This window comes from Cheilinus undulatus, linkage group 14 (assembly GCF_018320785.1).
Source record: "Cheilinus undulatus linkage group 14, ASM1832078v1, whole genome shotgun sequence".
NCBI lineage: Eukaryota > Metazoa > Chordata > Actinopteri > Labriformes > Labridae > Cheilinus > Cheilinus undulatus.
Window position 1 is genome coordinate 25,519,001 of NC_054878.1, and position 25,915 is coordinate 25,544,915.

Sequence of the window (25,915 nt, forward strand, 5' to 3'; positions counted from 1 at the left end):
CAACACTGAGGTCTAGCTAATGCTAACAGTGCAGCTTACAAGCCACACACCTCCCCTGCTGCATCTGTGTATCAGGGGAGTTACAGATGCTCATGGAGAAAATACCAGCAGTAGGTTTGCTGTGCTTAGAGGCTGCTGTTGAAAATGAACAGGATGAAATAAAGTGCATTTAGATTTCTAGGGGTTTTTTTTGGACATTTTGAGTGTATTCAGAGTCTCTTTACATACCATGAATTCAGAATTAAGAAGCAAAAAATCAAACCAAAACAAACCACAATTTTATGTGTGCCATTACTCCCCTGGTTTTTGCTAACATAACCTGAACACAACAGCTGCAGTAAAGTGCCATTCATGCTGGACTGTGAAAGACTGTTCTTCACTAGCCCTGTGATGGTCAAACTCAAAACAGCCTTGCAAGAGTGCTCTGGTGAGGTTGAGTTGTTCCAACTACTGGTGAGAACTCTGATTCAGGAAGTTTCAATGGAGTGATGGATTCATGCATTTTGAAGCTTATCAGACTCAAAAACCTGCTTGTTTGACTCAGACAGGATTTGAGAACACCTAAGTTATGAAGGCAGTAATTCAGATGAATGATGGAGCTGTATTTTTCCAAGTTTAGTTGCTGCCTTAGAGTATAAAATAGAGCAGGGTTTCTTTGTATAGGTAAGACATTTGCCTGTATATTTGTCTCTTAACAGTTAGTCAACCTTTACTTTTTCTTCTTCTCAAACAGCAGTCTGTTATTCAGCCCAAGCTTCACTCTTGGATCATTTCTAGAAAAAAAGATCCACATAATGCCGTATCCTGATTTAAAGGGTGTGCAAATTATAATCTCACACTATCTCTGTCCTCTCCCTTTCTCTCACAGACTCTATTTTCCCTCTCTCTCTCTTGCCACATGCACACACCATCCCTCTATTATTGGAATACTGTCACGGAAACACACACTCTGTTGTAATATAATGCTGTAGTTTGATCCAGACCTCCCATTCATTTGTTTAGCTATAAAGGTCTATGAAGTTGATATGTGTTTACATATTTGTTCACCCCTTCACTCTTTTCCAGTAACTATGGCCACTGGCTTGACTTGTGTGTGCATGTGTGTATGCACTCTCTTCCCATTGCTGAATTACACAACTCTTTCCACCCTGGGTCCTGAGAACTGGTCTGATGTGACCTGATGATTTTATTGCTGCAACAGTCGTTTTCAGGATGCTCTCTCTCTCTCTCTCTCTCTCTCTCACTAACTCACTCACACACTTACCTCCCCTCTCTCTCTCTTTTTCTCTCTCACTTCCCCCTCTCAATTTTTTTTCTCCTTCAACATCTGTTAATCTGCTCAGGGAATAGCAGCAGACAGAGTTTTCCAAACCTCTGTGCATTTACGTGTCGTGCAATTCATCATTGGTAAATCTTGGACAAGCACACGCTCTGCGAAAGTCAGACTCCTATCCAGAAACGGACCCTGAACTCAAATCAGATGATGGTTTGCTCATCCAGTAGCTGGGAGCTGGAAATAGGTTTAGCATCAGCACTTGGGAGGTTGGTTACAGTATGTTCTTATCTGCATAATAAAACTTGGTTAAGATGTACATTTTAGGCTTCATAGATTCACAATGTTTTAACTCTCTTTTTCTATGAATACTTTGTTAGTTTAGAAAGATGCACACCATCACTTATGAAATGGTCCTAACAATATCATTTCTCATTCCCTCTTAAAAGTATTGATTCAGGATTTCATCAGCTATCTTGAATCCAACCAATCACAGCAAATACTTTAAACCTTGCACTTTTCTCAAATAACTCTAATATTTCCCATCAAATTCATTAAGTACATCACCAAAAGCAGAAATGTAGAAATATCAGAGTGAGTCAAACACTTCAAATTTTTATTTTTTCTGGTCAAGTTTGGAGATTAAAGATGATTTTGGATCTCAAAGAGATACTGTACCTTCAGAGGCTTGGCCTTTTTTTTTTATCAGAGGGCTATTTGGGTAGACTACCCTGAAAATTCAATTTAATTCATTTAGGGCTTTCCTCAAGGTCCATAATTAGCACATGCATACAATTTTTAATCACCTTAACAGTCTGCTGTCTTGTCCTTTTCAACACACTTTGGTTAAGTAACATCAGTGCCTCCCTGCAGCCACAGTGATGCAAAATAAGTGCACCACTGTTCATAATGTCTGATTTTAATTTAAAAAACTCACAGACAGCTCAGTGGACAGTCAAAGTCATCCATCCATCCATTTTCATCACAGCTTATCCCGTTTGGGGTCACAGGGTCAAAACCATGCATACTTAATTATCAAACATTTACCTATTTACTTTCCCTTGTTTTCTTTTCAATCCATAATAAGTTCTTTGTTCTATGATTCAGGTCATGTCGCCAACTATGATCTACCTGAAGTTTCTTAATTTCTTTCAAAGTAAAAGCAGGTTTGTTTCCAAACAAGAAGTTACTGACCTTTAGTTTAAGACAGTAAAAAAATCCCAAATGAAACAAAAAAGTTTCAGATGCAAAGCAATGGAAGTGCCAAATAGGCCAAAAAGGTGAGAGGAATCGTAATTAATAATAGAAATTCTGAGATTGATCAAGGTTTCATTTGACAGCCCTAATTTCAATATTTGGCATTGTCAACAATTAGAAAATGCCCTAAAACAATTGCAAAGTTAAAAAAAATGCTACTGCAAAATAAAGTACTTTGGGCTGCAACAATCAACTCCATAAGAAATCTCTCTTTAACAGACAAATAAAGCCAAGTTATTAAATGTATAGGAAGAGGTCCCTAAACACTAACTGGCCAGCCAACTTCCATTAAAGTAATAGCAGGAAAAATCAGCTGTACAAATGTACTCTTACTGGGGGTCTACCAGTGAAAAAAACACCCACTTTGGGCACGTTTAAGAATGAAACAGTAAAATGTTGTTGCAAAGAAGCTGGTGTGTGGTACCCTGCTGTCCTTTGCTGAAGGCAAAAAGTCAATCATGCATGGGGCACGGCTGCTCTTTACCAGAAATGAGTGTTTGTTCATACAGCACTGTCTGCAAAGCCATTAAAGCCCCGACCCCTGTTTCAGACCTCGTCCTGCCCTCTGGTCTTTGTTCTGTCATCAAGGCTCATCTCTGATTAATCGTGACAGCAAACAATAACGGGCACACAGAGAAAGGGAATTCTCTCTGGCCACTTGTCAGTCCGTATTATTTCAACCCAATACTCCCCCTTTTCCTCCTTCCCTTATTCAACCACAAAATCTAATGCACAAAATACATGCTAGCACTTTGTATGAAACATCCTGTTAAAATTCTGCATATAAATACAACTTTTTTATTGATTCTATCAGTAAAAAGACATTCATATGACAAAAAAAACATCTGTGTAAGAAAACTGTCTGAATCCACCTGTTAAACCCTTTGACCAACAAAAGTTAGTGTATAAAACATAAGGCCTTTGCAGTGAGAAATGTTAATATGATCATTAAGTTCATGATATTTTTTTTTCTCTTAAAAATGAAAAATTTACTGTCCTGTCATTTATGGACGAAGTGTAAGGAATTTAGTTTTCTTAAGATACTGTCAAGATGCAAGAACTTTAAAGTTCATTATGATTCTGGTAAAAATCATACTTTTATACTTTTTTCAAAAGATGTATAGTTAGAATTTGTATACATTTATTCACAGCAGAAGACAGTGGGTAGAGTGAGAAACAGGAATGAGAAAGTGGGGAGTGACTTGCAGGGAAGATGCCAGAGGCCAGACCTGACGTACAACCTAATTATCAGGTCATTGAGAAATGTAATTTAATTTATTTACAAAGGGACAATGTACAATATTAAACATGTGTTGCAATTTGAGAAGCTGTACTAGTTAGCTTGGAGCTCATTTACATCCACCATCCCATTGAAGCTCAAAATGAAAACATCACAGTTATAAAAGAGCACAGATTAAAAACAAGACTTTAAGACAGAACATAGTAACTCAGGTATATGATATTGATACCTGTTTCAAACCTAGGACAAAAAAATAGAAGTGTTTGGCACCCAATATTATTTAACTTCCTGTCTTAATTACCAAAAACTGCAAGCAAACCCTCAGTAGCAAAATAATGCCAACATATCTTATTACTATAATTGGCGACGTGTCTGTCTGTGTGAATGTCTCAAATTGTCCTTGATACCTCTCAGAAAACTTCTAGGAAGTACTGGTGTGAAACTGGTGCCTTAACAATCATTAATATGTACAGATTTTGTACAGATCAACAATTCAATTGTTGCACTTTTTGCTTTAGACTGCCCCTCTCTCTGTCCCCCATTACATGCTTTGATGCCTTGTGCCATCATCCATCTCAATGCCGAAGAGGAGACAGCTCTCACTCTCAAACACAAAGATGGGAACTATGGCTTGCTCACAAGTCTGCTGTAGAGGGCTGCATTGGAAGCAGGTCCTGCAAGACCCAATGCAAATCTTGAGGGAGCGGGTAGACAAAACGCAAACATGTTTGAATATGCGTCTTTAAATATGCATCTGTCTCCATGCAGCCAAACAGTGTGATGTTTAATTAAAGCTCCACAAAAAATGTCCATACCAAAACAGCTTTACTGCTCCCCTTATTACGTTGAAGGCCAATCACTGCACATACACTAGCACAGAGACGCTGAGCCATTAAGCAGTTAGTATGTTTTTTCTTTTTATTTGGGGAGGGGGGGCATTAATTTTAAGCAAATTGGCCTTATTGCACTAAGCATCTAACGGTGAGGATGGTAACAGTATGGTGTAAATAGAGTAAAGGTTAACCTACTGTCTGCGAGAGCTGATGGAAATGCACAGTTTTAATGACGCATTAACTTTCCAGAGATCAGGAAACAATTCCTTAGTATGACTTGAAAAATGAAGATGATGGTGATGTGTAAATAAGAATGGTAAATATTACCTTCACTTTGCTATTATTAAACAGTTACAGAGAGCTGTCAGTCTGAGGCTCCTAGCATTTTTTGTTTTGTTTTTTTGCTTTGTTTTGTTTTTCTAATCCATGTGGGGCACCTTTAGTCATGATGAGGATGTGAGTGTTGTGGTTGTTTTCTCAGAGCTTTCCTGCAGGGAGGAAACTTTGTCATGGTGGTGCTCGAGTGAACATATTCAACGCAGGATTAAGTCCAACGCAGGGCTCTAGCCTTCACAATTAAGACAGTGTAAGAACTATGACTGAACATAACGACACACATTCCCCTCACTCTGTAGCACTCTGATTTTGTTGTTTTTTTTTTTTTGTTAAGCGACAGCACTTTATGCTACTGTTATCAACAATATACTATGAAAGTATTGATTGGTTGTGTTAGTTTTTAGTAAAAATTTGAACAACTCTGCTTTTCTCCTAGTGCAGTTAAAAGTCAAACTATCCACTGGTTTGGTGTTCTTGATGGAGCTTTGAGCACAAAGAAAGTATTATTCTGGTAAAGAATTAACACCCTAAGTGTAACTGAATGTAAAATACATTTCTCAGGTTTATGTGTGATTTACACTAGCCATTTAGTGAAAAAATGACAATAAAGATATGCATGCACATGCATATGTACTAAACATAAAAGTAATTGCTTTTTGCCTGGGAAAGCTGTTAAGCACGATCCCTGAGAACGAGAAGTTAGATTTATTACTTTGCGAGAAAAAAACGTCTGCAGGAAACAGGTGCGACTAGTGAGATTCAAGCAAGAAAAATTATGTTCATATTGAACCAAAACATTCTGTGAAAAAAGGCATTTAAAATAACATTTCAGCACGGTAGACACACATGGTAAAACCATCAGGTCCCTAATTTTGAGTTAAACACTATAACAGATCTGTTATATTTAATTATGAAATAAATGCAGCACCAAAACGAAAGAGATTCTTAAGATTTAAAAAGGTATCAGACAAGTTTTGCATGTTGTGTTTTTAATAATAATCATGATCAACAAGTCAGTCAACAAAGTTGCTGCCACAAAGGTCACCTTAATGCCATCTAAAGATGACTCAGACTGGGTGAGAGTCAAACAGTACAGGGATTCAGAATCACTCTCCTGACACTAAGAGAAAATGAGGTCTAACTGTACATCCAGCCACCATCATGTTATGAGTCCCCCCTCCCCCCTTCATTTTTCTGCTCCATTAGGGCTTCACACTGTAGAAAGGCACCAAAACAAACAGAGACGGAGCAGAGGGAATGAAAGGCTTCAGTGTTTTGGGAACACTAGAGTCTTGGCTACGCGTGTGATTTCTTGTCAGCTGGCTGGAGTGAAGGGCGACAGGTGAGTTGATAGAAGAGAGGGTTTAAAGACAAGTAAACAGCTGCTTTTTAAATCTCTAAGTACATGTACGGGTACTGGTACATCTGGTGGGAAAGGGCTCTGATTTAACTCTCCTTTTAATTCAGGTCAAACATTTAATGGATCTCATACAAGTTGACTTACACATGCTTGGACTAAAGAGTTGCATATTCTTTCTAAGTCATGACAAAATGTAACCAACGTTAATAAAGTTTTTCCACTTAGAGCAGAGGGAGATGAACATCATTTTTATGTCCCCATAAGTGAAACAATCCCTATATGAAAAGTTGTATAACAGACCAAATCTGCTACTAATGTAAAAGAAATCTCATAAAAACCTGTTGCGTAACACGTGTTCTTTTTCCAGCATATTCTTTGATGTCCCAGGAATAATTTGAATCTGTTTGGGATGAGGACTTCTCGTGAATGGCAGAGTGTGTTCAGGGCTAGTTTCCATCACAGTTCTTCACTTCCATACAGGTCCCCTCTTCTCTTCTTTCACTTTCTTTCTTTCTTTCTTCTTCTTCTTCCTCCATCTATTCTCATTGATGCACCACAGAAAAAAAGGCCATTGCTGCCGGCTGGCCAGAAAAAAATAGAAAAGGAAAAAAAAACAGCTTGGCTCAACTTTTCTGTTCATTCACTTTCCATTGCAAATCCGACAGGCATTCTCTCTGCTCTCCTTTTCCCCGACCACAGCTATGGCTTTGGATACAGCAGCAAGTCTGTCCTCTCTCCTTTGTGTTTGAAGATGGTGTCCACTGTCTTACAGAAAGTACAAGGTAAAATCCAGACAGACAGAACCAATCAGGAGAGCATGGTTGGTTTATGTGACCACTGAAAACATCATCCAAATGCTAGAAACAAAAAAAATGGCTCTTATTACAATTTAGAGACTGTAAATTTCAAAATTATTTGTTTAGTTCTGAAGCAGAACATGTACTTCAAAGTCCCAGTCTTTCATTGTTCATTCAAAATCTCCTGGACATTTTTGTCATGAATACTGTAGATTTGCACAGGGCTCTCCACAATCAAGCTTTAGGAGTGTCTTGACAACCTTTCACGATCTAGAGGGATATTTTAGGATCAAACTTTAATTGCAAGATCAGATTTGGCTTGGGTTAGACTTCCTCGGATGAAAATAACTACGTGTCATCCAGATCTGACTTCGAGTGGAAAGGGAGAAAAAAAACACACACAAAAACACAAAAATAATGACCTTAAGTTTCAGAGCAAATCTGCTTCCTTAAAAAAGGTGTAACCTCTAGAGTGGTTCAGATCCAAGCCATGAGGCTACAGGGTCAGTTTAGGTATTTGTCACAGCTAAGAGTCCAAAGTCAATGAGCATGGGTTTCGTCAGTACCTTGTAAAAATCCAGCCATTCCACTTTGCCTCTCACATCTTCCTCAGCTACACTTACAGGACTTGACAATCATGTTCGAGAGCTGCTCCACTTTGGGGGTCCGTCCAGAGTAGTAAAGTATTGTGAGGGGTTCCAGGTCCTGAGGGACACAGCAGGGGGAGGCCGATGCCTCCGGGTTCAGAGTGTTGTACAGGCTCAGCAGCTGGTGGAAAGCATACAGAAGACATACAATCTCACTCTCAAATGCTACACACCATTGTGTTTTAGATTTCCAGCATTCATTATCTATTAAAGGATTAAGAGCCCTGTTTTGACAGCGTAAAATGTGTTGTTTAAAGCAGTGGTTCTCACTGGTGGGTCGGGATCCAAAAGTGTTTATGCATTTGACACAAAAAATAAAAAATAAAATAAAACAGCTTTGCATTTTTCCCTGAATTTATGCACAAAAGCACATCCTCGTTTATTATTGAAAACTCCAGATACACAGAAAGGATTAGAGTTCAGATTAAATTTAGGTAGTGTGAGGCACAGCAGATTTTTCTACCCTCAAGATAGGAACACACCAGCTTTGCACCTGGCCACTCCTCATTTGGAAAAAAATGAATAAATAAAATTACACACCTGGAGGGCGCAAGTTAATCTATAGTCCAACAATGTGAGCACTGAGCAACTGCATCAAGTAGAAAAACAGAAGACGTTCTGCACAACAAGACTCTCTTTGCCAGGTGTATGTTAGGGCCCTAAATTGTTGTGTAATTCAGTGGTTTTCAAACTAGGGTCCAGGGACCCCTGGGGGTCCGCCAGCCACAGCTTGGGGGTCCGCGAAATAATTCAGAATAAATGATTAAAGTAATGCCATGTCATTAAAAATCAAATGAGTACATATAGGGACCACAGCACCATAAAACAACCGTACTTGAGCAATGACTCCTACAATAGTCAGCTTTGGGCCAATAAGAACTCAGATGATTGTGACATATCACATAAATCTATCACTTGTCATGCATCAGTCACTTTGCTCAGGATGCATTTGGGGTAGAGGTCCAGCTAGCAACAATAGTTAAATATTTAAGCACGTCCACTTCATCAAGTGATGCTCAGCCCAAATCATTTAAACTGAGAAAACATTATGAAAACTATCTGGAGTTTGGGTTTATTGAGAACAACGACGGAAGACCAAAATGTGTTGTGTGTCTTCATGTGAAGCCATGAAGCCCACCGAGCTAAAGCGCCTTCTGCTAACAAAGCATGCACAGTTTAAGGACAAAAAAAAGTTTTTTTCTGACAAAAGGGTGAGGAATACATCCACCAGAAAACACGAATGGTGAACCTGACCACAACCTCAGAAAAAGCACAGAGGGTTTCTTATTTGGCTGCTCAAAGGATCGTAGAAAGTAAAAAGCTACACTCAACTGGACAAGAGCTTGTATTTAGGATGAAGAGTTTAAAATACAGCATCTGGCAAGCAAACAGCAGTTAACATATGTGTAATCAGCGTGAGGGTTATGTGGGGTTCCTTGGAAAATTTTCTGCCCTGTAAGGGGTCCCTAGCCCCCAAAAGTTTGAGAGCACCTGGTGTAATTGAGATCAGTGTCAGGACTAGACTGCAAATGACGTCTTGTAAATTAGACCAAGCTAAATGATTCTACCAATGAACTGTGTTTTTGGAAAATCCAGATTTTGAAGGATAAAAATCTAGATTTCTCTTGAACTTCCTTCAGGCTTTGCCTGGTTGAGTACAGGCAAACTGGTTGGAAACATTTTTATGGAATGAGAAACATTTGGATCATATGTACACCAGCTCACTTTTTCTTCTTCTTCTAACACACACATAATACACACATGTATTTGAGCAGGTGTGCAGTGAAGAGTGGAGGCAGTTCTCTGACCACACAGTGTTTCCCTAACAGACTGTAACTGGATGATCACTTGCTAAATCTATTGACCATTTAAGCATTTTTCTATTTTTTTATCCACACAAAATCCCATTCTGCAAGCAATAAACAAGTTGACAATATCTGTCTTTCTCTCTACTCCCTACGTAACTGTAGCAATATTAAGCACCAAAGAAAATGAATTAAAATTGTGAATCAGGTTTGCCTTGAAAAAATTAGAGATATTCTTTTTTAAGGCCATATCAACACCAGGCCATGCTGGTAATACATTAAGGCAATACTGAGAATTCATCATGGATAATTAGTACAAGATAAATTAATAATTTATAACTCATAATTTACCAATGTCAATGTTAATCAGATCTGTGAATGGTTTGTCTGAAAGGCTTTTGAACCAATATTATTGAGCAATTTTGTGGTCAGGAAGTTAACCTTGTCACCAAGGTCTGGCGGAAATTTAACATTTTACCATCCCTACAGCAAGTGTATGTAGCAACTCAGAGATTACCTACTGTTTAATGGACCAACATTTTTAAGCCTGATCAGTGAATTTCACATACTCTGTCCGTGCCGTGTTCCTGTGCACACGGTGCTGTTCTACAACCAACAGCACGCACCCTCACCCACAATTTCCACACAGGACAACTGCGCCGCGCACCGAAGTGCTGCGGGTTTGGTCCGACCAAAGGCGAGCAACCTTGGCAACTGGAAGCGAATCTAGAGCGCTCCGCTGTGGCGCACAGCCCTGATCAGCAGGAAGAGATCACTAGAAAACTGCGAGTTCATGCAGGAATAGCATATCCACAGCGGACTATTCTACCTTTGGTGCTTAATTTATCATCCTTTCTGGTATAAGTCCATGATATTATTGCTTCCACCATCGGGTGAGTACATTAGGAAGTTAAAAGGTTAATTTTTGCCTAAAGGATTTGTGGTTTTATGCAAAATTCTTTGGCTTTTTTATCCCCGAAAGTTAAGTCTTCCTCGTCAATGGTGCCGTTGTAGCACTGTGACCCACTGACCTCTCAGTGACCCTTTGCTGTCGCTGCAGGATGAGATGTAATTTTGATACAGTGATGATTTACAATCAGGAGTCCTTCGTATTTTGAAAGAACTGAATATTCAAGATATAAATTCAAGATATTATTATTATTATTATTATTCTACGCTTGTGACTTCCTTTTCTGGAGCTTTCTGATTGATGGGTATTAACGCGGTTTGGCAGCGGCCGGCACTGAAAATAGAGCTGCAGCGTATCTCAAATGAAGCAGAGCAAAGTGTCGGTCCAGGCACGTGCCGCTGCCGGTCTGGAGCGCCAGCTGTGGAAATGCTCTGATAGACTAGAGAGGGAGCAATTTGCTCCGCAGTACGATTTGCCAGCAGTTCGCGGTGCGTTCCCTGTACGTGGAAATTGGAGGTCGCCCACTGGATGCATTTCTTGAGTGATGTACAGTGGAGTGCAGCCTTGAGCAGCACAATATCGAAGGAAACAACAGTTTGCTTTTATGAAACTAATCTACTGTTTGCTTCATATTCTGTGACTGTTTTTTGCTTCTAAATTGGGTGAGTACATTAAAAGATTTATGTTTTCTGGAAAAGATGTGTTGACTTGAAGATTCTGTGGTTTTCCTCATTAGTTGACTTTTTGTCTTCAGTGGCGCTGTATTACCTCCATGACCCACTGGCTTGTGCCACACAGAATACCATCTACTGTTGATGTAGTGAGGAGATTTAAAATTGGGGGTCCATTCATTGTGATGTATTGGAGTGGTGATTCTGGCAGGCACCACAGACAGACCAGAGCATGTGCAGTAGACAAGCAAAGATCGACAAGAAAGGGAACAATTTGCTCTGGAAAGCGCTTTGCATGTGGATCACTGCACGGATGGACTATGTGGAGTTAGAGGGTCAGTTTGGCAATTTTGGTATCTATTTTTGGGGTAGAAATGTCAAGCATGGCTAACAAGTACTATTAAGTCTATCTTTGTTGATACCATGCGTCTTTGCTGAGTTGTAGACTGACTTTTGTAAAGGAAGTATTCTGGTTTTGTTTGTTTGACAAGTATCAGGAACTAACTGTTTGCAGAACAGTTCATGTGAGAGTCAAAGAGGCAGAAACAATATGCAGTTATGAAATCCTGGCTCCCACTGATGATCTTCCCATTACAATTTTGAGTGTCTTTTTTACTGTTATCTGCTTCTGATAACTTTCTGTCTTTTTTAATGCATTGACACAATACTGGCCATGTGGAAAAACTCTGGATGCAGGCAGAGGTCCCACTGGTGGAAATCTCATAGCAATCTACCACTAGGAGTTCTATCATGAAAAAAGTTTTAATTCAATAGTTGCACATTTCCCAAACTGCACTATTTCATATCCTTGGAGGAGTCTTCTTACCGAGCTATGTGTTGTATCTGAGCTCCTCAGATAAGGGCAGGGCCCAGAGCAGTAGTTAGCATCATAACCGCTGGGCTCGTGGATCCACTTCCAGTCCAAGTCACGTCTGAAATCAATGTGGAGCTTACGAACACAGCAGCTCTCCTCTGTGGTTCTGCAATGAGGATACACAACACTGAAGCTATTCTAAAACGTATGTTCTAAAAGTATCTTTCCATATAGGTTTTGGTACAATTCTAAATTTCTTAATCTTTTTTCTGTCCTTACGAGAAACAGTAGTTTGTGTCCAGTGCTCTCTTGCGTCGTCGGGAGGACTGAGAATCCAGGCGGTGAGGTGGGATCATCATGAGGATGAGGTGTGGTCTAAACTGGTCCTTTTTCTTGTTCAGGTGATCCAGATCCAAACGTTTATACTCCTCATCTCCATCTACGCCTTAATTATAGACACAATTTAGCTACACTTAAAACCGATAATTAAGTGGCTTTTTCTTTTACTCAATCTGAATATATAGTTTTGCTAAATTGTTGACTATGAAGTCATCCCTGTAATTCTGTTACACAATGCAGAGATAAAAAACACCTTAAGAAAGAAAGAATGAAGAAACAAAGAAAACACTACCTCCTTGTCTGATGTAAAAGTTTAGGGTTTTTTTGTAACTAAGGTAAAAATTGGTAACAAAAAAGGAGACAGTTCACTTTGTAAAGATAGCAATCTACACTACCTTTTGTTAAACCTAATACTATTCAAAGTGAGACACAGTCATGTTCCTCTAGACTTACAGAAGAAAGGCATTATAGTTAGGAAGATGGTTCAAAGATATAAACAGTTAAAGACCCAACATTAGAAGATAAAACTCACCCACCTTTAAACTTCACGTCCAGCACTTCACTCTCATTATCAATGATGTCACCATTTGGGTTGAAGGTGTGGCAAGGACAATGCACACTGATTTCTAAACCCAGATTACTTCCTGATGACAAACAATTTTTAAAAAGTAACTGTCAGTTTTAAGAGAAGCTACAGTCATGATGTATCTTTAAAACACAAAATTGGAAGAGAAATGAAAGTTACAGTCACCTCTGTTCATCAGCCATTCTCGCACGGTTTCAGTCACATCAAAAGAAACCCACTCTGGAGTTCCTTTGGTCAAAACGTTCTTGGCTGCAAGGTAGCGTTGTTTCCTAATGTGTTCGTTTGGCCTTATAATCTGGAATGTAATAAAGTCACAGTGAGAAGTTTTCCCTCACTGCAATAGCATGTCGAACCAAAAACATGAATACAACATAAATTGTGCAGAATATTGGTATGAGAAGATACTAATACATGTCAAACTTTTCTCAGTCTTATTCTATATTACTTATAATGAACCATGCTAGGTATGTGGTTGGATAATGATAGCACCTTACTTTAACATCCTAATTGATAAACATAAAACTAGGGCTGGGTATTGGGGTATAGGGCTGGTGATTCAGTAAGAAGTAGAAATACACAATTTACCTGTTGAAAATTTTTAATAATTATTTTCATGCCCATGTGAACATATGTGGTAGGTCAATTTACATTTTTTAGCAATAAAACATTTGAAAATAAAAATTTGCACAATAATAACTTATTTGTGCATAAGGAGTACAAAAGTAAAAAACATGCCAGTTCTGTATAAACACTGAAAAAGTAAAGAGCATGTAAACTTTAATAATATTTCCTTCCTCTTGGAAATTTTGATAAACCTCACATAACATGGTTATGGTTGGTTGTTGTTTGGTCGAGTGCGGCCTCCATCCATACAATGCGAATCACACGCACAGTGACCCCACTGGCCAGGAGGTGAATTGATTCAGAGGATTTGCTGAATCGATATTGAATTGAGGGGGGAAACATTGCAATGCTTTGATTAATTGATATTTTTACCCACCCCTAATAAAAACAGAACCACATGTTTTATACATAGGTTTAGCTTTGAGCTGGCTGGAGATCACCACCCATATTTACCAGGGATCTGAATGTCTGTACGTAATACATAATGTGATGCATATTGAGATACATCAGCAAAAACAAAAAGTATCATCCTGCATGTTGGGACCACCAGCACCATCATCGTTAGGATCCATTCTTTGGGAACCATGTCTGTATGAAACTGAATGTCAGGCTATCAAGAGGATATTTCTGTCAGGGGGTTCCAGTCTGGCTCAGTTTGTAGATTGGCGCCCTCAGCCCTTTACTGCATGTCATCCCAATTTTACCCTCCCTATATTCCCCATCTCTCTTCAGCTTTCTTATCCAATAGAGGAAAACAGCCCTAAAAATAATCTCAAAAATATTTTCTGTCTAGACAGAAAGGGTGGGCTGACCAACCAGCCAACATTATAAAATGTGACTCAACTGGGAAAAATATTTTTATATAGTTCATTCGTTGTCTTTATTATTTGTAATTTCAAGCCAAGTCTGTGCATGTTCGCTTAAAGCCTGGCCCATCCAGTTCTGTTAGCTGTTTTTATGTACCAGAGTCCAATTTAAACCTGTCACTTTAATAATTAAGCTGTTGCATTTAAATTTTAAAATAATTCAATCATATAAATCAATTTAGATAGGTATTAATGAGTGCAACATAGAGGCATGTGTTACAGATAAACAGATAAATAGTGCAGTGAGGATGAGGAGCAGACATGCGTATATCACTGAACACATGAAGCTCTTTGAAGATCATTAGTCTCTTAACAGGCAGATAAATTCAGAACGGCTTTCTCTTATTTGATTCATTAGCTGAGCTGCACTGGATTCAGAACAGCTGATCAATTTAAGTATTTGCTTCTTTTTACGCTACCTTTGCATAATTGCATGCCCCTCTATCTCTCCTTAATAGTAAAGTAGAGGAGGCTCTCAATGCCACTTTTTAGCAGCTTTTCCCACTCATTAAATTGAAAATATACATTAAAAAACAGTGATATAATGTTTTGTAAATAAACTGCTTGGAGTGTTCTTTAAGATTTCTTAATGTAAGAAACATGACCATCAAAGCTTGGCAACCTCTAATAATTTGTGCAGTCGATCTGCACTGAGGAGGAGTTGTTTAAAGTTATCACAATCAAAATACTAATGCTGATAAATAAGGATGTCTTTGATTGCCTGGGTCTGAGGGGAGGGGTGGGTATTCTGCCCGACCCAGGTCAAGGCCAGGCTATGTCAGGCCAGTCTCGGCCTTGGGCTCAGGCAGAGAGTCTACAGCTATGTTTGTTCATACTATGAAGAGTAAACTGTTTCTTTGGGTGCTGCTGTAAGTATAGATTTAAGTGGGAGACATAAAATCAAATGTTTGTTTCAAAATACTGATTTTCTAAGTAAGTAGCTGTGTAATAAGCGGGGTAATGTATAGAGAGTGGGTTGTTATCATGAAGGTATGTCCCCGTCGGGGTTCCATTTAGCAATAACAATCCATCCTCAATATATTACCACTTGCATAATAGGGACTTTATGACTTTAATACAGCCTAGAATAGTGTGTTGAATCATGTCATCGCTCAGCAGAACAGAACCTCTTTTTAACTGCTGAGTCAATGTTGAACACCGCCGCAAGTACTGAAAGTTGAAGACCGATACATAACCAGAACCAGGTTCATATTAGATGATGGCTCCCAGCACTGTACCACCTCTGCCCTGGTTCAGAAAACATTCTGCAAGCCTGTTGATCTTCTTTGGCTTTTGGTCTGGCTGTATCCATGCCTGCAACCACAATCTGATTTTTGTTGGCTCTCTTAGTCAATTAGGGCTCAAAATCATGTGGAGAACAACTAACCACCTTACGTAAGAAATGTCTCTGACAGGCTAGAATCGAAAATATTTAATAACTAAAATCTATCAAAGAAAAGTCACATTTAAACCCTGTGTTGCCTTGGCTGGATTTTTCCCTTTGATCTTGGTAGAAGTACAAGGAAACGGTACCTTTACGCACCTGGTAGAGCTCAATCCGCTGTTCGTTCCTCTTGGCGCTCGGGTTTGGCACCCTCAGAGCACGAAACTCTGCTCTGAAGAGGTTGGTTGAGTTCCTTTCCATGGCGGAGACGTTGAAGCGGAAAACTTTCGAGGTGATGCCTTTTGGGCAGTAGAGCAGATCATCTGGAACAGAGAGAACAAAATAAAAGTTTTGACAGAAGCCCAGCATTCAAATTCTTATCAGGATCAGATGTAATGGCAGTGTCAGTCCAAAAAGCTACACCTACTTTAGAGGATAAAATCACACATTCTGCCTTTGTAGTCCTCCTCATACAAGAGCAATTTCTACCCAATCTGGTGAGAGAAGCATCGACATACTTATAACATTAAAGATAAATTCTGGTCTATTCAGTTGCATCACAGACCTTTTTCAAATTAGTTATAATTCTTTAGTTCTTCTCTCCCTGGCAGGACTGCTTTCACATTGTTAACATTGTGCCTCCAAGAACACGAGAGAAGAAGTAAACACAGCAACCACTCAAGCCTACATTTGTTTATGCTCTGTATGGACAATGGCGTCCATCCTGCTACTGTGGATGTTTTTATTACGTTTGATAAGCCAACAATAGCCCTTGTCCTACTTGTACAACTACCATGCACATCAGTGGATATTATAGGCCAAACAGCTATCATGGACTGGTTCCCTGTACTTAAGCACAATTGTGTTCACATGAAGTAAGCCTCAGACCACCTTTTGAAGCAGGTTTGTGCTTATACTGATCAAATGAACTGGACTTTGGGGTGAAGTCTACTCAGATCCAGGCCTGGATACCTAAAAAGTGAGACCATCCACAGTGATGAAAGTGAGTCTGAACCATTTTTCTGTTCCTAACTCCATCTCTCTCAGTTTCTGTAGCTACGTCTTACAAGCCTTGCAAAAAGAGACAAAGTGATGCTGGTTCCATCTTGACAGATGACATTCTGTATGACTGGTTTTTAAACTTAGGACCCGTAGCCTCAGAAAACTGCAAGCAAGAACTACAGTGTTTTTAATTGATACTTTCATGATGTCAGAGATGAATATGGGCCAGATCCGATCCAATATTATATTAATGTTACTTTTATACCGGACTGATGGCACCAATCCATGTCACCGTTCCAAATTCAGACGCAATCACTGTTAGCATAGCAGAGAGCTATGAGACAGCCACTCGGTCTGACTCCACCCATAATATTTCACTCCAACACTAAAGAGAAGTCAGATAACAACCCAGACATCACCCGCATGTGTCTGTTAAACGTGGTACTTCTGAAAAATCTTTTACAATAAAAAAGTCTGTAGTTGATGTTTTCACCGAGTGCTTTTATTGTGAACATCCACATTAGGAATCGCAGTGCTTTCAGGATCCGCTTCACGTTTGTTGCTTTCTGCTGCAATATTCCTTAATCATACCCTATTAGGTCTCTTCCCCACTCTCAGGGACGAGAGTGGGGAAGAGACATGCGGCAAAGGGCCTCAGGCCGAATTCGAACCCAGGCTGCTCGCGTACATGGTGTGTGCCTTAACCACTCGACTACCGGTGCGCCCAGGAGTTTTTCCTTTTTATTCAGTAATATACTTTTAAATATTCGGTTTGCTGCAGTCTCCCTGTGGTTGTTTACAGTTGTTGCTGTTGTTTTTAAAGTACACTGTAGTTTGAAATATTTAATTTATAAATATTACATTTGTTGCTGATACCTGTTTCTATGTGAAGCCAGCACAAAGTTGAAATAAATTCACTGGGAATAATATTAAGTTTTATGCATTTTAAAATATGGTCTTTCAATTTCAAATACAGTTTCAAGTTTACTAAAGCTTTGTGTAAGCGTACACATAATACCAAAAAACAATAGAATATTAATTATGATCTAAAAAAAAAAGTATTGGATTTTATATCGGTTATGTGAGTACAAATGGAAATCAGATCAGAACTGAAAAAAGTGGATGGGCCCATCTCCAGTTTGAGACAGTGTAAAAGGACGGGTGAACCAACAAACACTTTGCATAGAGACTATTAATGGAAAAACTATCAGTCGATATTGCCATGTGGCCATGCATTCTTGTGTGACCCAGAAACAAACTTTAACCTTTATCCATTTTCAAAACTTGAATACCTCTTAAACAAAGAGCTTTTCAAGAACTGTTTATAAACACAAATAACACAAAAAACACAAAGCAAGAAGGTGCTCTACCAAGGAGAGGTCAACAAGGACCTTTAAAACAATGCAATTATCTGTCTTTAAATAATGGTTTTCCTTTTTCTGCTTCTATATTTACATGAAAGTGTGTAAGAACATAAAGATTTCATCAAATTGCTCTGTCTGTCAACACTACAAAACCAAAAACTATTTAACTGTATAATAAAGCACAGACAAGTTTACATTTTTAAACAGTTGAGGATAAGTAAATATGGTTAAATTATTATCAAAACGCTGACAATAATGCTGCCATAAACAACTGATTACTGTATTTAGTTAATTCAATTAGCATCCAGTATTTAAGCCTTTGTCATCACACAGCACAGATTACCGTTTGTACATATAGGCATTTTGGGAGGAGTGGGTTGAGCAGATGGGCACATTTCTACCAGATGGATTCCTCTGATGCATGTTTTTTTTTAGTCATGCTCCACTGAGAAAAAGTGCCTAATACAATGTATAAATATTTACTATTTTACTAGATTGCAATGGGGACTTTATAACTAATCATAAGGCTTAAAGTGTGTAAAGAATAGTAGAATAACATGAAAAACAAGTATAAATCAAGACTTTCTATTAACAAAAGACTTTAAAACCTCTAGTGGAGAATAGTTTGCAAACTCTTGAATGGCTGGCACTTCATTCATCAGCCTACAATGAATGATCACTTGGTTTCCTGCCTTATCAAAATTCCTCTCTGTTACTCTAACACGCTTTGTCTATATTTGGTGGAAATGAATGTTGTAATTGAAAAAGCAACATTATTGAGGTTAATATGACTTCACCCCACTGCTATCTACGTATCAAAAAACGTGTTATCCTCACAGCCACTGAAATTTTTTGGACTCCAACCCTTCTCTGACCATGATGACTCTCCACAACCCAGCGTCAGGCATTGACATATGCCAGATTCTGTATGCGTGCCATGCTATAAAAGGAAATCTTTCTGATGTTTGCAGAGCAGCCTCTCGATGCAGTAATTTGCCAGCCTTCCAGGAGCTTTCTGCTTCATTTTCACCTGTCACAGACGTGTTTGGGTTCACAAAGCTTCCTCAGATCCACCAAAGGTCAACAGTTTACTTTAAAAAATCATCAAAAAGGGAGTCTGTGTTTGCCGGCATCAGAAGAGGAAAAGAGAATGATGTCACTGGCCCAGAGTTAAAAGTATACAACATTAAAACAAATTTATGTCCCTCTAACCACAAGGGGCAACACCCTGTAGGGTGGCTGTATCTTAATATATTGAATTATTTTAGAAAATATCATTTTCTGTCTGAGAGAGTTCGAAGAAAAACATTAGAAGAATTGGTGTCTATAGATAATTTTTTTTTCATTTGTGCACTAGTAGCACCCAGGACATCAATTTCAGGGTGCTTCTAAGGCCCCATCCACACTGAGACGAATCCAGGAGTATACGCAAAAGTTTTTTGTTGTATTGGCGTTTCATCCACACAGAAATGGCATTTTGGGTGACTTTAAACAATACTTTTTGTAAACAGGTTCCAGAGTGCACAAATCTGTAAACAGCTACCGTTTCGTATCCATGTGGACGGCCAACCGCATCTTTCTTGAAACGATTACGTCACACATAGTGTAGCTCTCTTAAGACGCCTGCGCAGGTCCGGCCAAAACAACAATGGCGGACCACAAGGGTGTGTTCGTGCTGCAGTATATTGTTTCCGTGTGGACAGGGCCTAACTGGTGCTTACTGTTACTAGCTAAAGATTGCGCCTGGCAGTACAGCTTTCCTTGGTTGTGAGATGGTGAGATGGAAAGAGATGGTGTGATCTCAGAAATCAGAAATTCCAAGATACTCATCCTGATGGCCCCCTGAAGTCCGAATTCCAACTCAGAAACTCAGAGGAACTTCAGCTACCTTGAGCAACCAATTCGTAGTACCTGGACTGCATCAAAACGTGTCTGTGGTGTCATTATTAGGACCGACATTCAGCTTCTGAAGTAAATTGAACTCACCATTGGACCTACAGCATAGTGCAGCGTTATGTGTGAGTTTTGTTGTATGGCATTAGTCCATACTAAACCCTACTTTGAAACTGGATAAGCTGTAACTGAAGTCATGTCATAGGGTTAGGGTTAGGCTGCACCACCATCTTCAGGAAGTTGAATTTCTTTAGAAGGCCTGATGCGGAAATGCATTGCAGTGTATTTTTAAGCTCTACACATGACCATGCTGTGAAAATAAAGGCATTTTAATGTTTGAAGAGAGTGCCTTGGAGATTTTTTCTTGTTTTTCTCCAAATATTGGTTATAGGTTACATGCACTTCTAATAATAATCAATGTCAGCCAGAGATTCTATCTTTAAGCATCATTTTGACCCTACCGTATAAACTGGACTATAAGCTGTCCTCATGAGTAAAACAAGAAATTTCACTCATTTTATTTAAATGGTTATGACATAAAGCCCTCTAGCAGTCAAAGTTAACTGTAAAGACCAAAGAATGCTGTAATTTAGGCTGGCCACACTCTAGACAATTTTCAAATCTTTTAATGATTTTAACAGTGAGGGAGACCACATATGTAAGGACAGTTTCAAAAGGTTTTTCATCCTATAATCCTCTGTACCACATTAGGAGACTAAGCTAGACCATGAGACAACACACCTGCCATCTGTAGTAATGATCTCCTGTGATTGTTGACCCAGGAGACTGTGCAGAAACTTATGTGGCTTAAGGAGATGTAAAGATAAAAACAAACATCTAGGACTATTGAAATTCTCAGCGAGCAGTCCAGGAATACATTATAGTTGCAGCAAAATTTAAAAATGAGGAAAACGATGAGGGTGAAACCCTGTCTGACATTAAGGTACAGTTGTGCACTGCTTGTTGACAATACTCAGTCTGCTTTCTTATTGGTTGTTGTGTGTATTACATTGGAAGCAGTATGGCCTTAAATCATAGATGCTTGTTTCAAACATGTTTGCTATTTATGGTTCAAGGTAGTGGAGGCTCCAAGGTAGAAGGGAGCAGTAAAATAATCCTGTAAGGACACACTTGAGGATTATTTGGATGATGAATCAGCCTCGAATCAAGACACACCCCCACGATCATCAGAGGGGGCAACTCTAGCCTGAATTTGTGCTTAAACTGTGTAATGTGTGGCCAGCCTTAGTGCTTTAGAACAGTGACAGCATTGTATAAATCAAACTTATGTGGATGGATGGATAAAGCAACAAACCACTGAATTAATAGACTGCCCATAGACATTCTCAACCAAGTGCTTCATGCTGTCACCACGACAACAAACTTCTTGTTACCTCCAATCATGACGTTTCCCCAAACCTTACCAAATCATGTTTATGTCTAAACGTGACCAAGCTTTAAATATATCAGAATATTTATATTTTTCACTTGATAAATGAAACTTTTGCTTTGCTTTTATTTTTCCTATTCAAAATAATTTCATGTGTGTTGATGCTTCACTTTTTGGACTCACCAAATAGAAAATCTTTACAGCTTTCTGCAACAGAGCTTTGGATAAGTCACTATTTGTCAAGTAAAGATAAAGTCTTGTTTTTTAAGCTAGTATTTGAAAAAGTCTTTCTTTAAGGGATTCTTAGAAAGGGATTTTTTATGTGTTTTATGAGCAAATCTTCTGTTCTGTTCTGTCACTGACACTTTATTGTATTTAAATGTGAGAAACACCAGCTGTCCCTGCTACAATAAAGTGAGTTCAGTTCTATAATATAAGTGTTCTGCTCCAACATATGAAATACACATTAAGCTGGCTCAGTGTAAGCATGTGCATATATCGGGTATTTTAAAATGCATACTTTTAGGTATTAGATCATCTTGGACACATAAGAACACAATCTGCCATGCCAGTACCACATATTAATGATTAAATAGTAAAAAATGGAGAATATTATTGGCTTGACGACATTTTAAGTATCTGAGAACTGGAGACGTTGACTTGGGCACCTGCTGATATGTTAGTGCAGCTGTTGGATTGACTTTCTCCCATTTTTCCTTGTTTTCTAGCAAATCTCATCCAAAGCAGGCTGAAAGATAATAAGAATAAAGAAACAGTGGAAATCTATACATGTGTACTTTGTAGTGTCTGCTGTTTTTGTCAAAGCTGTTCAGTTAGATTCAAAACAGAACATTTCTGAGGAAAATAGGTCTTTTGAGAAACACCTGTTGATTTCAAAGGGACTGTGATGCAATGGTGTTGGCTTTGCTCCGGACCATGAGGCCCTCTTTGGCTCCTCTACACGCACAGAGTTTACCCTATTCTACTTTTTTTAAGTAATCCAGACTCACTCAGAGCACATGCTGCATGAATCTCCTTCAAGTGCTGACACATGTCCCTCTCAGTAGAGGTTTTCAACTTCAGAACTTTTACTTTTGTTGAAGAAAAAGTCGCCAAATAGAGGTTTAACACAAATCATTTCGAGTATAAACAAAGTGAGCTAAACAGGCATTTGCTGATAACTTGATCAGATATTTCATCGATAAATAAAGCCAAGCATTGAAATGTTACCTAATGTAACCTAGTGAAAATAAAATGACAACACAATGGAATTATTTGGGTTTAAGGGGATGAATGTGGGCTCAGTTTCACACTCAATTTAGCCAAGTTAAACCTGAGCAGATCTGTAAGTGATCTCATGCTCCTGGGCCACCTGCGTGTGTAATCCACCAACCAAAACTCCTTAGGGATCGCTTTAATCTCTGTCTTAATCCTCACAATCCAGACTAACGCTGAGGTCCCTTTCCTGTCCACCTCTGCTAACTTTTCCTACTTCTTGTCCTGAAGGCATCCCTGTGCGTCTGGGCAGATGTCCCTCTCATTTGGGCCTGACTGGAAAGGAAGTGGGAACATCTGGGGAGAAGGACGGGCTCGATGGAAGACAAAAACAACAAGAGGAGGAAGAGAGCAGTCAGGAGGAGGAGAGAAACTTTCCTGGAACAGTGGAGATAGACTGAAACAGGTTGGTGAGCACTACAGTAAATGTGCATGGCAGGTTCACAGAACATAACTCAACTCTGACACCTGACACTTCTGACACTTCTGACACTGTGTGGTTAAACACACTCATTTAGTGATAAATCATAAATACTTATTTGTATCTACGTCTTTTCACTGCTGCATCACTGGCCTGTTTGAGCTTTATAGAGTGATGTGAAAACCAGAGCAGACTCATCTGCTCCAACTAAAGTCTGTTTACACGTGTTATGGACAGGAATGTTGTGGCAGCATGACTGAAAAAACGGATCCAATGTGCAGGTTAGTTGTGAGGGTGTGATCCTGCAGCACATGTGTACTATGAATGATTATATTGTGTTCATATTTCAAGTGTTGAAATGAGGAGTATTTGCATATTGATTCCTATGTTTTAACAAAGAATTCAAGCTACTAGTGAAGCTATACTAGCAGATAAAACTATTTATAAGGCATAAATGCTATCCAAAAACTAACCTCAGCATACTCCAGTGATAAAGAGAGGCAAAGAATCACAAGCTGCAACTATTTCTGATATTTATCGGTGACTTGAACCCATGCTGTAGTTTGGAGATTTGTGCGCCTGGCTGGCACACGGTGCGTAATTGCGCACAGCTGACCCGTCCACTGCTGAAGAGCACAAGGTACGTGCTATAGCCGTATATTTATACTGTGTAATACTTACTGTTTTCGGTTGGTCCATAGACCATGTTGAATTTGTAAATCTCTTTGGCATAGTACTCCGTCTCCGTGTTATCCTGACCGCAGCTCTGCTGCCGGTCCCTCCTCAGCTCTTCCAGCAGCTCCTTGGTGCTGTTATACAACGCCTGGATCTGATACGGGATCTTACTCGGTCCCAGGGAGTGCGGGATAGTCGTCAGCCGGAGTTTACTCAAAATCTGCCCTCGTATCGCCTCGACCCTCTTCCGTTTAACATGGTCGATATCCACGGTGGCACAGGTTGACAGAGACGAGCTCAGAGTGGCACAGTTGAGAAGGAGGACGAACAGTAAAACTTTTCCCAGATGCATCTTTTTCTCTGCATCTGGTTCGCTCGGTGATTAAAACGGTGAGCCGAGGTCAGCCCGTTGCCTTCTACTCAGCTGAGACCTGGTGTTGTTTCTGTCGTTTCTTCTTTGTCTAATGGTGAAAAACTCCTCACTTAGTTCGTTTTTGTGAGACAGTCCTTGTCGTTATCAGCAGAATTCCACGTTTGTGTTCGCCCATTAGACTTTACTCAAACAAAAGTCCCGCATATACGACTTTTATCCGGCATAAATACGTCTGTAGAAAGAAGCAGACTTTTCTTTTGCATTCTCACTCCAGAAGATTTACCAGCTTGGTGTATTTTTCCTCTTCTCTGTCTCATTAACGTCTCGTGCCGCTGTGTACTGTGTGAGCAGGCAGACCGCAGACTGGCAGGTTAACGAGCTATGAGCGACTCAGCGCGCTCAGTGTGGACTCACATGTTTTTTATACAGAAACTTTCTGACGTTTGATGGAGGAGGGACCGTAGACACCCGGGACAGTCCAAATCACAACAGCACTCACTTCGACCCAGCATCTACCCCTGGGACTTATTACACATATCAATACGCCTGTTTTTTTCTGACTGCGTCAATCATGCGAACGAAGAGAAAGTTCTAGGTTCAAGGTTAAAGACTTTCATTAACGAAAGCGTATGGATCAAAGAAAAATACGTTTTCTTGTATTTATACGGTGTTTATTTCCTGGTGTTTTTCCAAAGTCTCGTGAGATTTTTTAAGTCTTCTGTAAGTGGTGTTAATGTTACTTCGAGATTTCTGTAAGCATGATGACGGCCTGGGTCTTGCGCCCTCTAGCGGCGCTCTCTGATGTACTCGCATGACTCATTAAATTTGAAAAAAATTTCCCTTTTACTCGATTAAATCATCTAGCTTTTTAATATTTTATATTTTTATTTATTCTACCTATATACCTTCTGAAAGATAAAAGCATCCCTTTGTGCCCCCTCTTGAAAGGAGGATTTGAGGGTTTGAAATGGTCAATTCAGTTTTTACATAAAGGCCTCCTACAGGTTGTTGTTGGGTAGAATTCTGCTTTCCCTCATGGAAGCTCTAAAAAAGACAATTGCTGTTACTAGACGTTACGAAAAAATCCATAAAGATAAATCACAGCGTGGTCCATCATGTCTGCTCCTTTGCTGGAGCACTTCTTAAAAAGACCCACAAAATAAATATCCTGTTGTCAGAAGCAGCTCTTAAATTACAGAAATCCTTCCAGATTTCACATTCTGGTGACATGAGCACATTAAAGTTCAAAAGAACCAAAGTTTCGTCTCTGTCAGTTCACATTTTCCCATGCCCTCTGCAAACTGCTGTCTAACACTGAAACTTTTTTTCTGCACTAAAGTCTGAAGGTTTATTTGCAGGCCTTTGACTTATTTTATCTTTTTGATTCCCCCCCACTCCATGGTCTGTTTTATCTCTATTCATAGAGCCTATCCACATTCTCAGACCTATTTTAGGTCAAAGCTCACTCAACCACTGGAGGCCCCGTATCCAAACATGGGGTCTGGTATTTCACTATGTTTCTTTTGCCCACCAGTTTGCATAGCAAGAATGATTTCATAGAATGTCCAAACTTGGTAAATATTTGGCTATGGATTATATCCCCAGGTGCCTGTATATGAAATCTAGTTGAATATGAGGTTTATGTATTTACAAATTTTACATAAACTAGGTCTTTTCATTCTAAATGTACCACTTTTTAAGTGTGGACATGAATTTGTATAAGTTTTCCTCTTTTGCATCCAGATGTTTTATATGCAATGAGATTTATTTCACTACGCCT

General features: G+C 39.3%; 1 protein-coding gene and 1 long non-coding RNA gene across 2 annotated transcripts in view; one reads left to right on the forward strand and one right to left on the reverse strand.

The window, feature by feature from the left end:
- LOC121521711 overlaps positions 1-25,915 on the forward strand; it is a 60,329-nt gene that overhangs the window by 10,061 nt on the left and 24,353 nt on the right. Inside the window, exon 2 of the long non-coding RNA XR_005992877.1 lies at positions 22,898-23,072. This is a non-coding gene — a long non-coding RNA (uncharacterized LOC121521711). The remainder of the gene's footprint in view (positions 1-22,897; positions 23,073-25,915) is intronic.
- On the reverse strand, positions 5,318-24,515 carry LOC121521710 (transforming growth factor beta-3 proprotein-like). Its single transcript, XM_041805855.1, has 7 exons — positions 23,769-24,515; positions 15,902-16,065; positions 13,034-13,163; positions 12,819-12,926; positions 12,223-12,388; positions 11,956-12,109; positions 5,318-7,864 (listed from the first exon to the last, which is right to left on the reverse strand). The coding sequence occupies exons 1-7, from the start codon at positions 24,112-24,114 to the stop codon at positions 7,706-7,708; spliced, it is 1,227 nt and encodes a 408-aa protein (XP_041661789.1). The 5' UTR covers positions 24,115-24,515; the 3' UTR covers positions 5,318-7,705.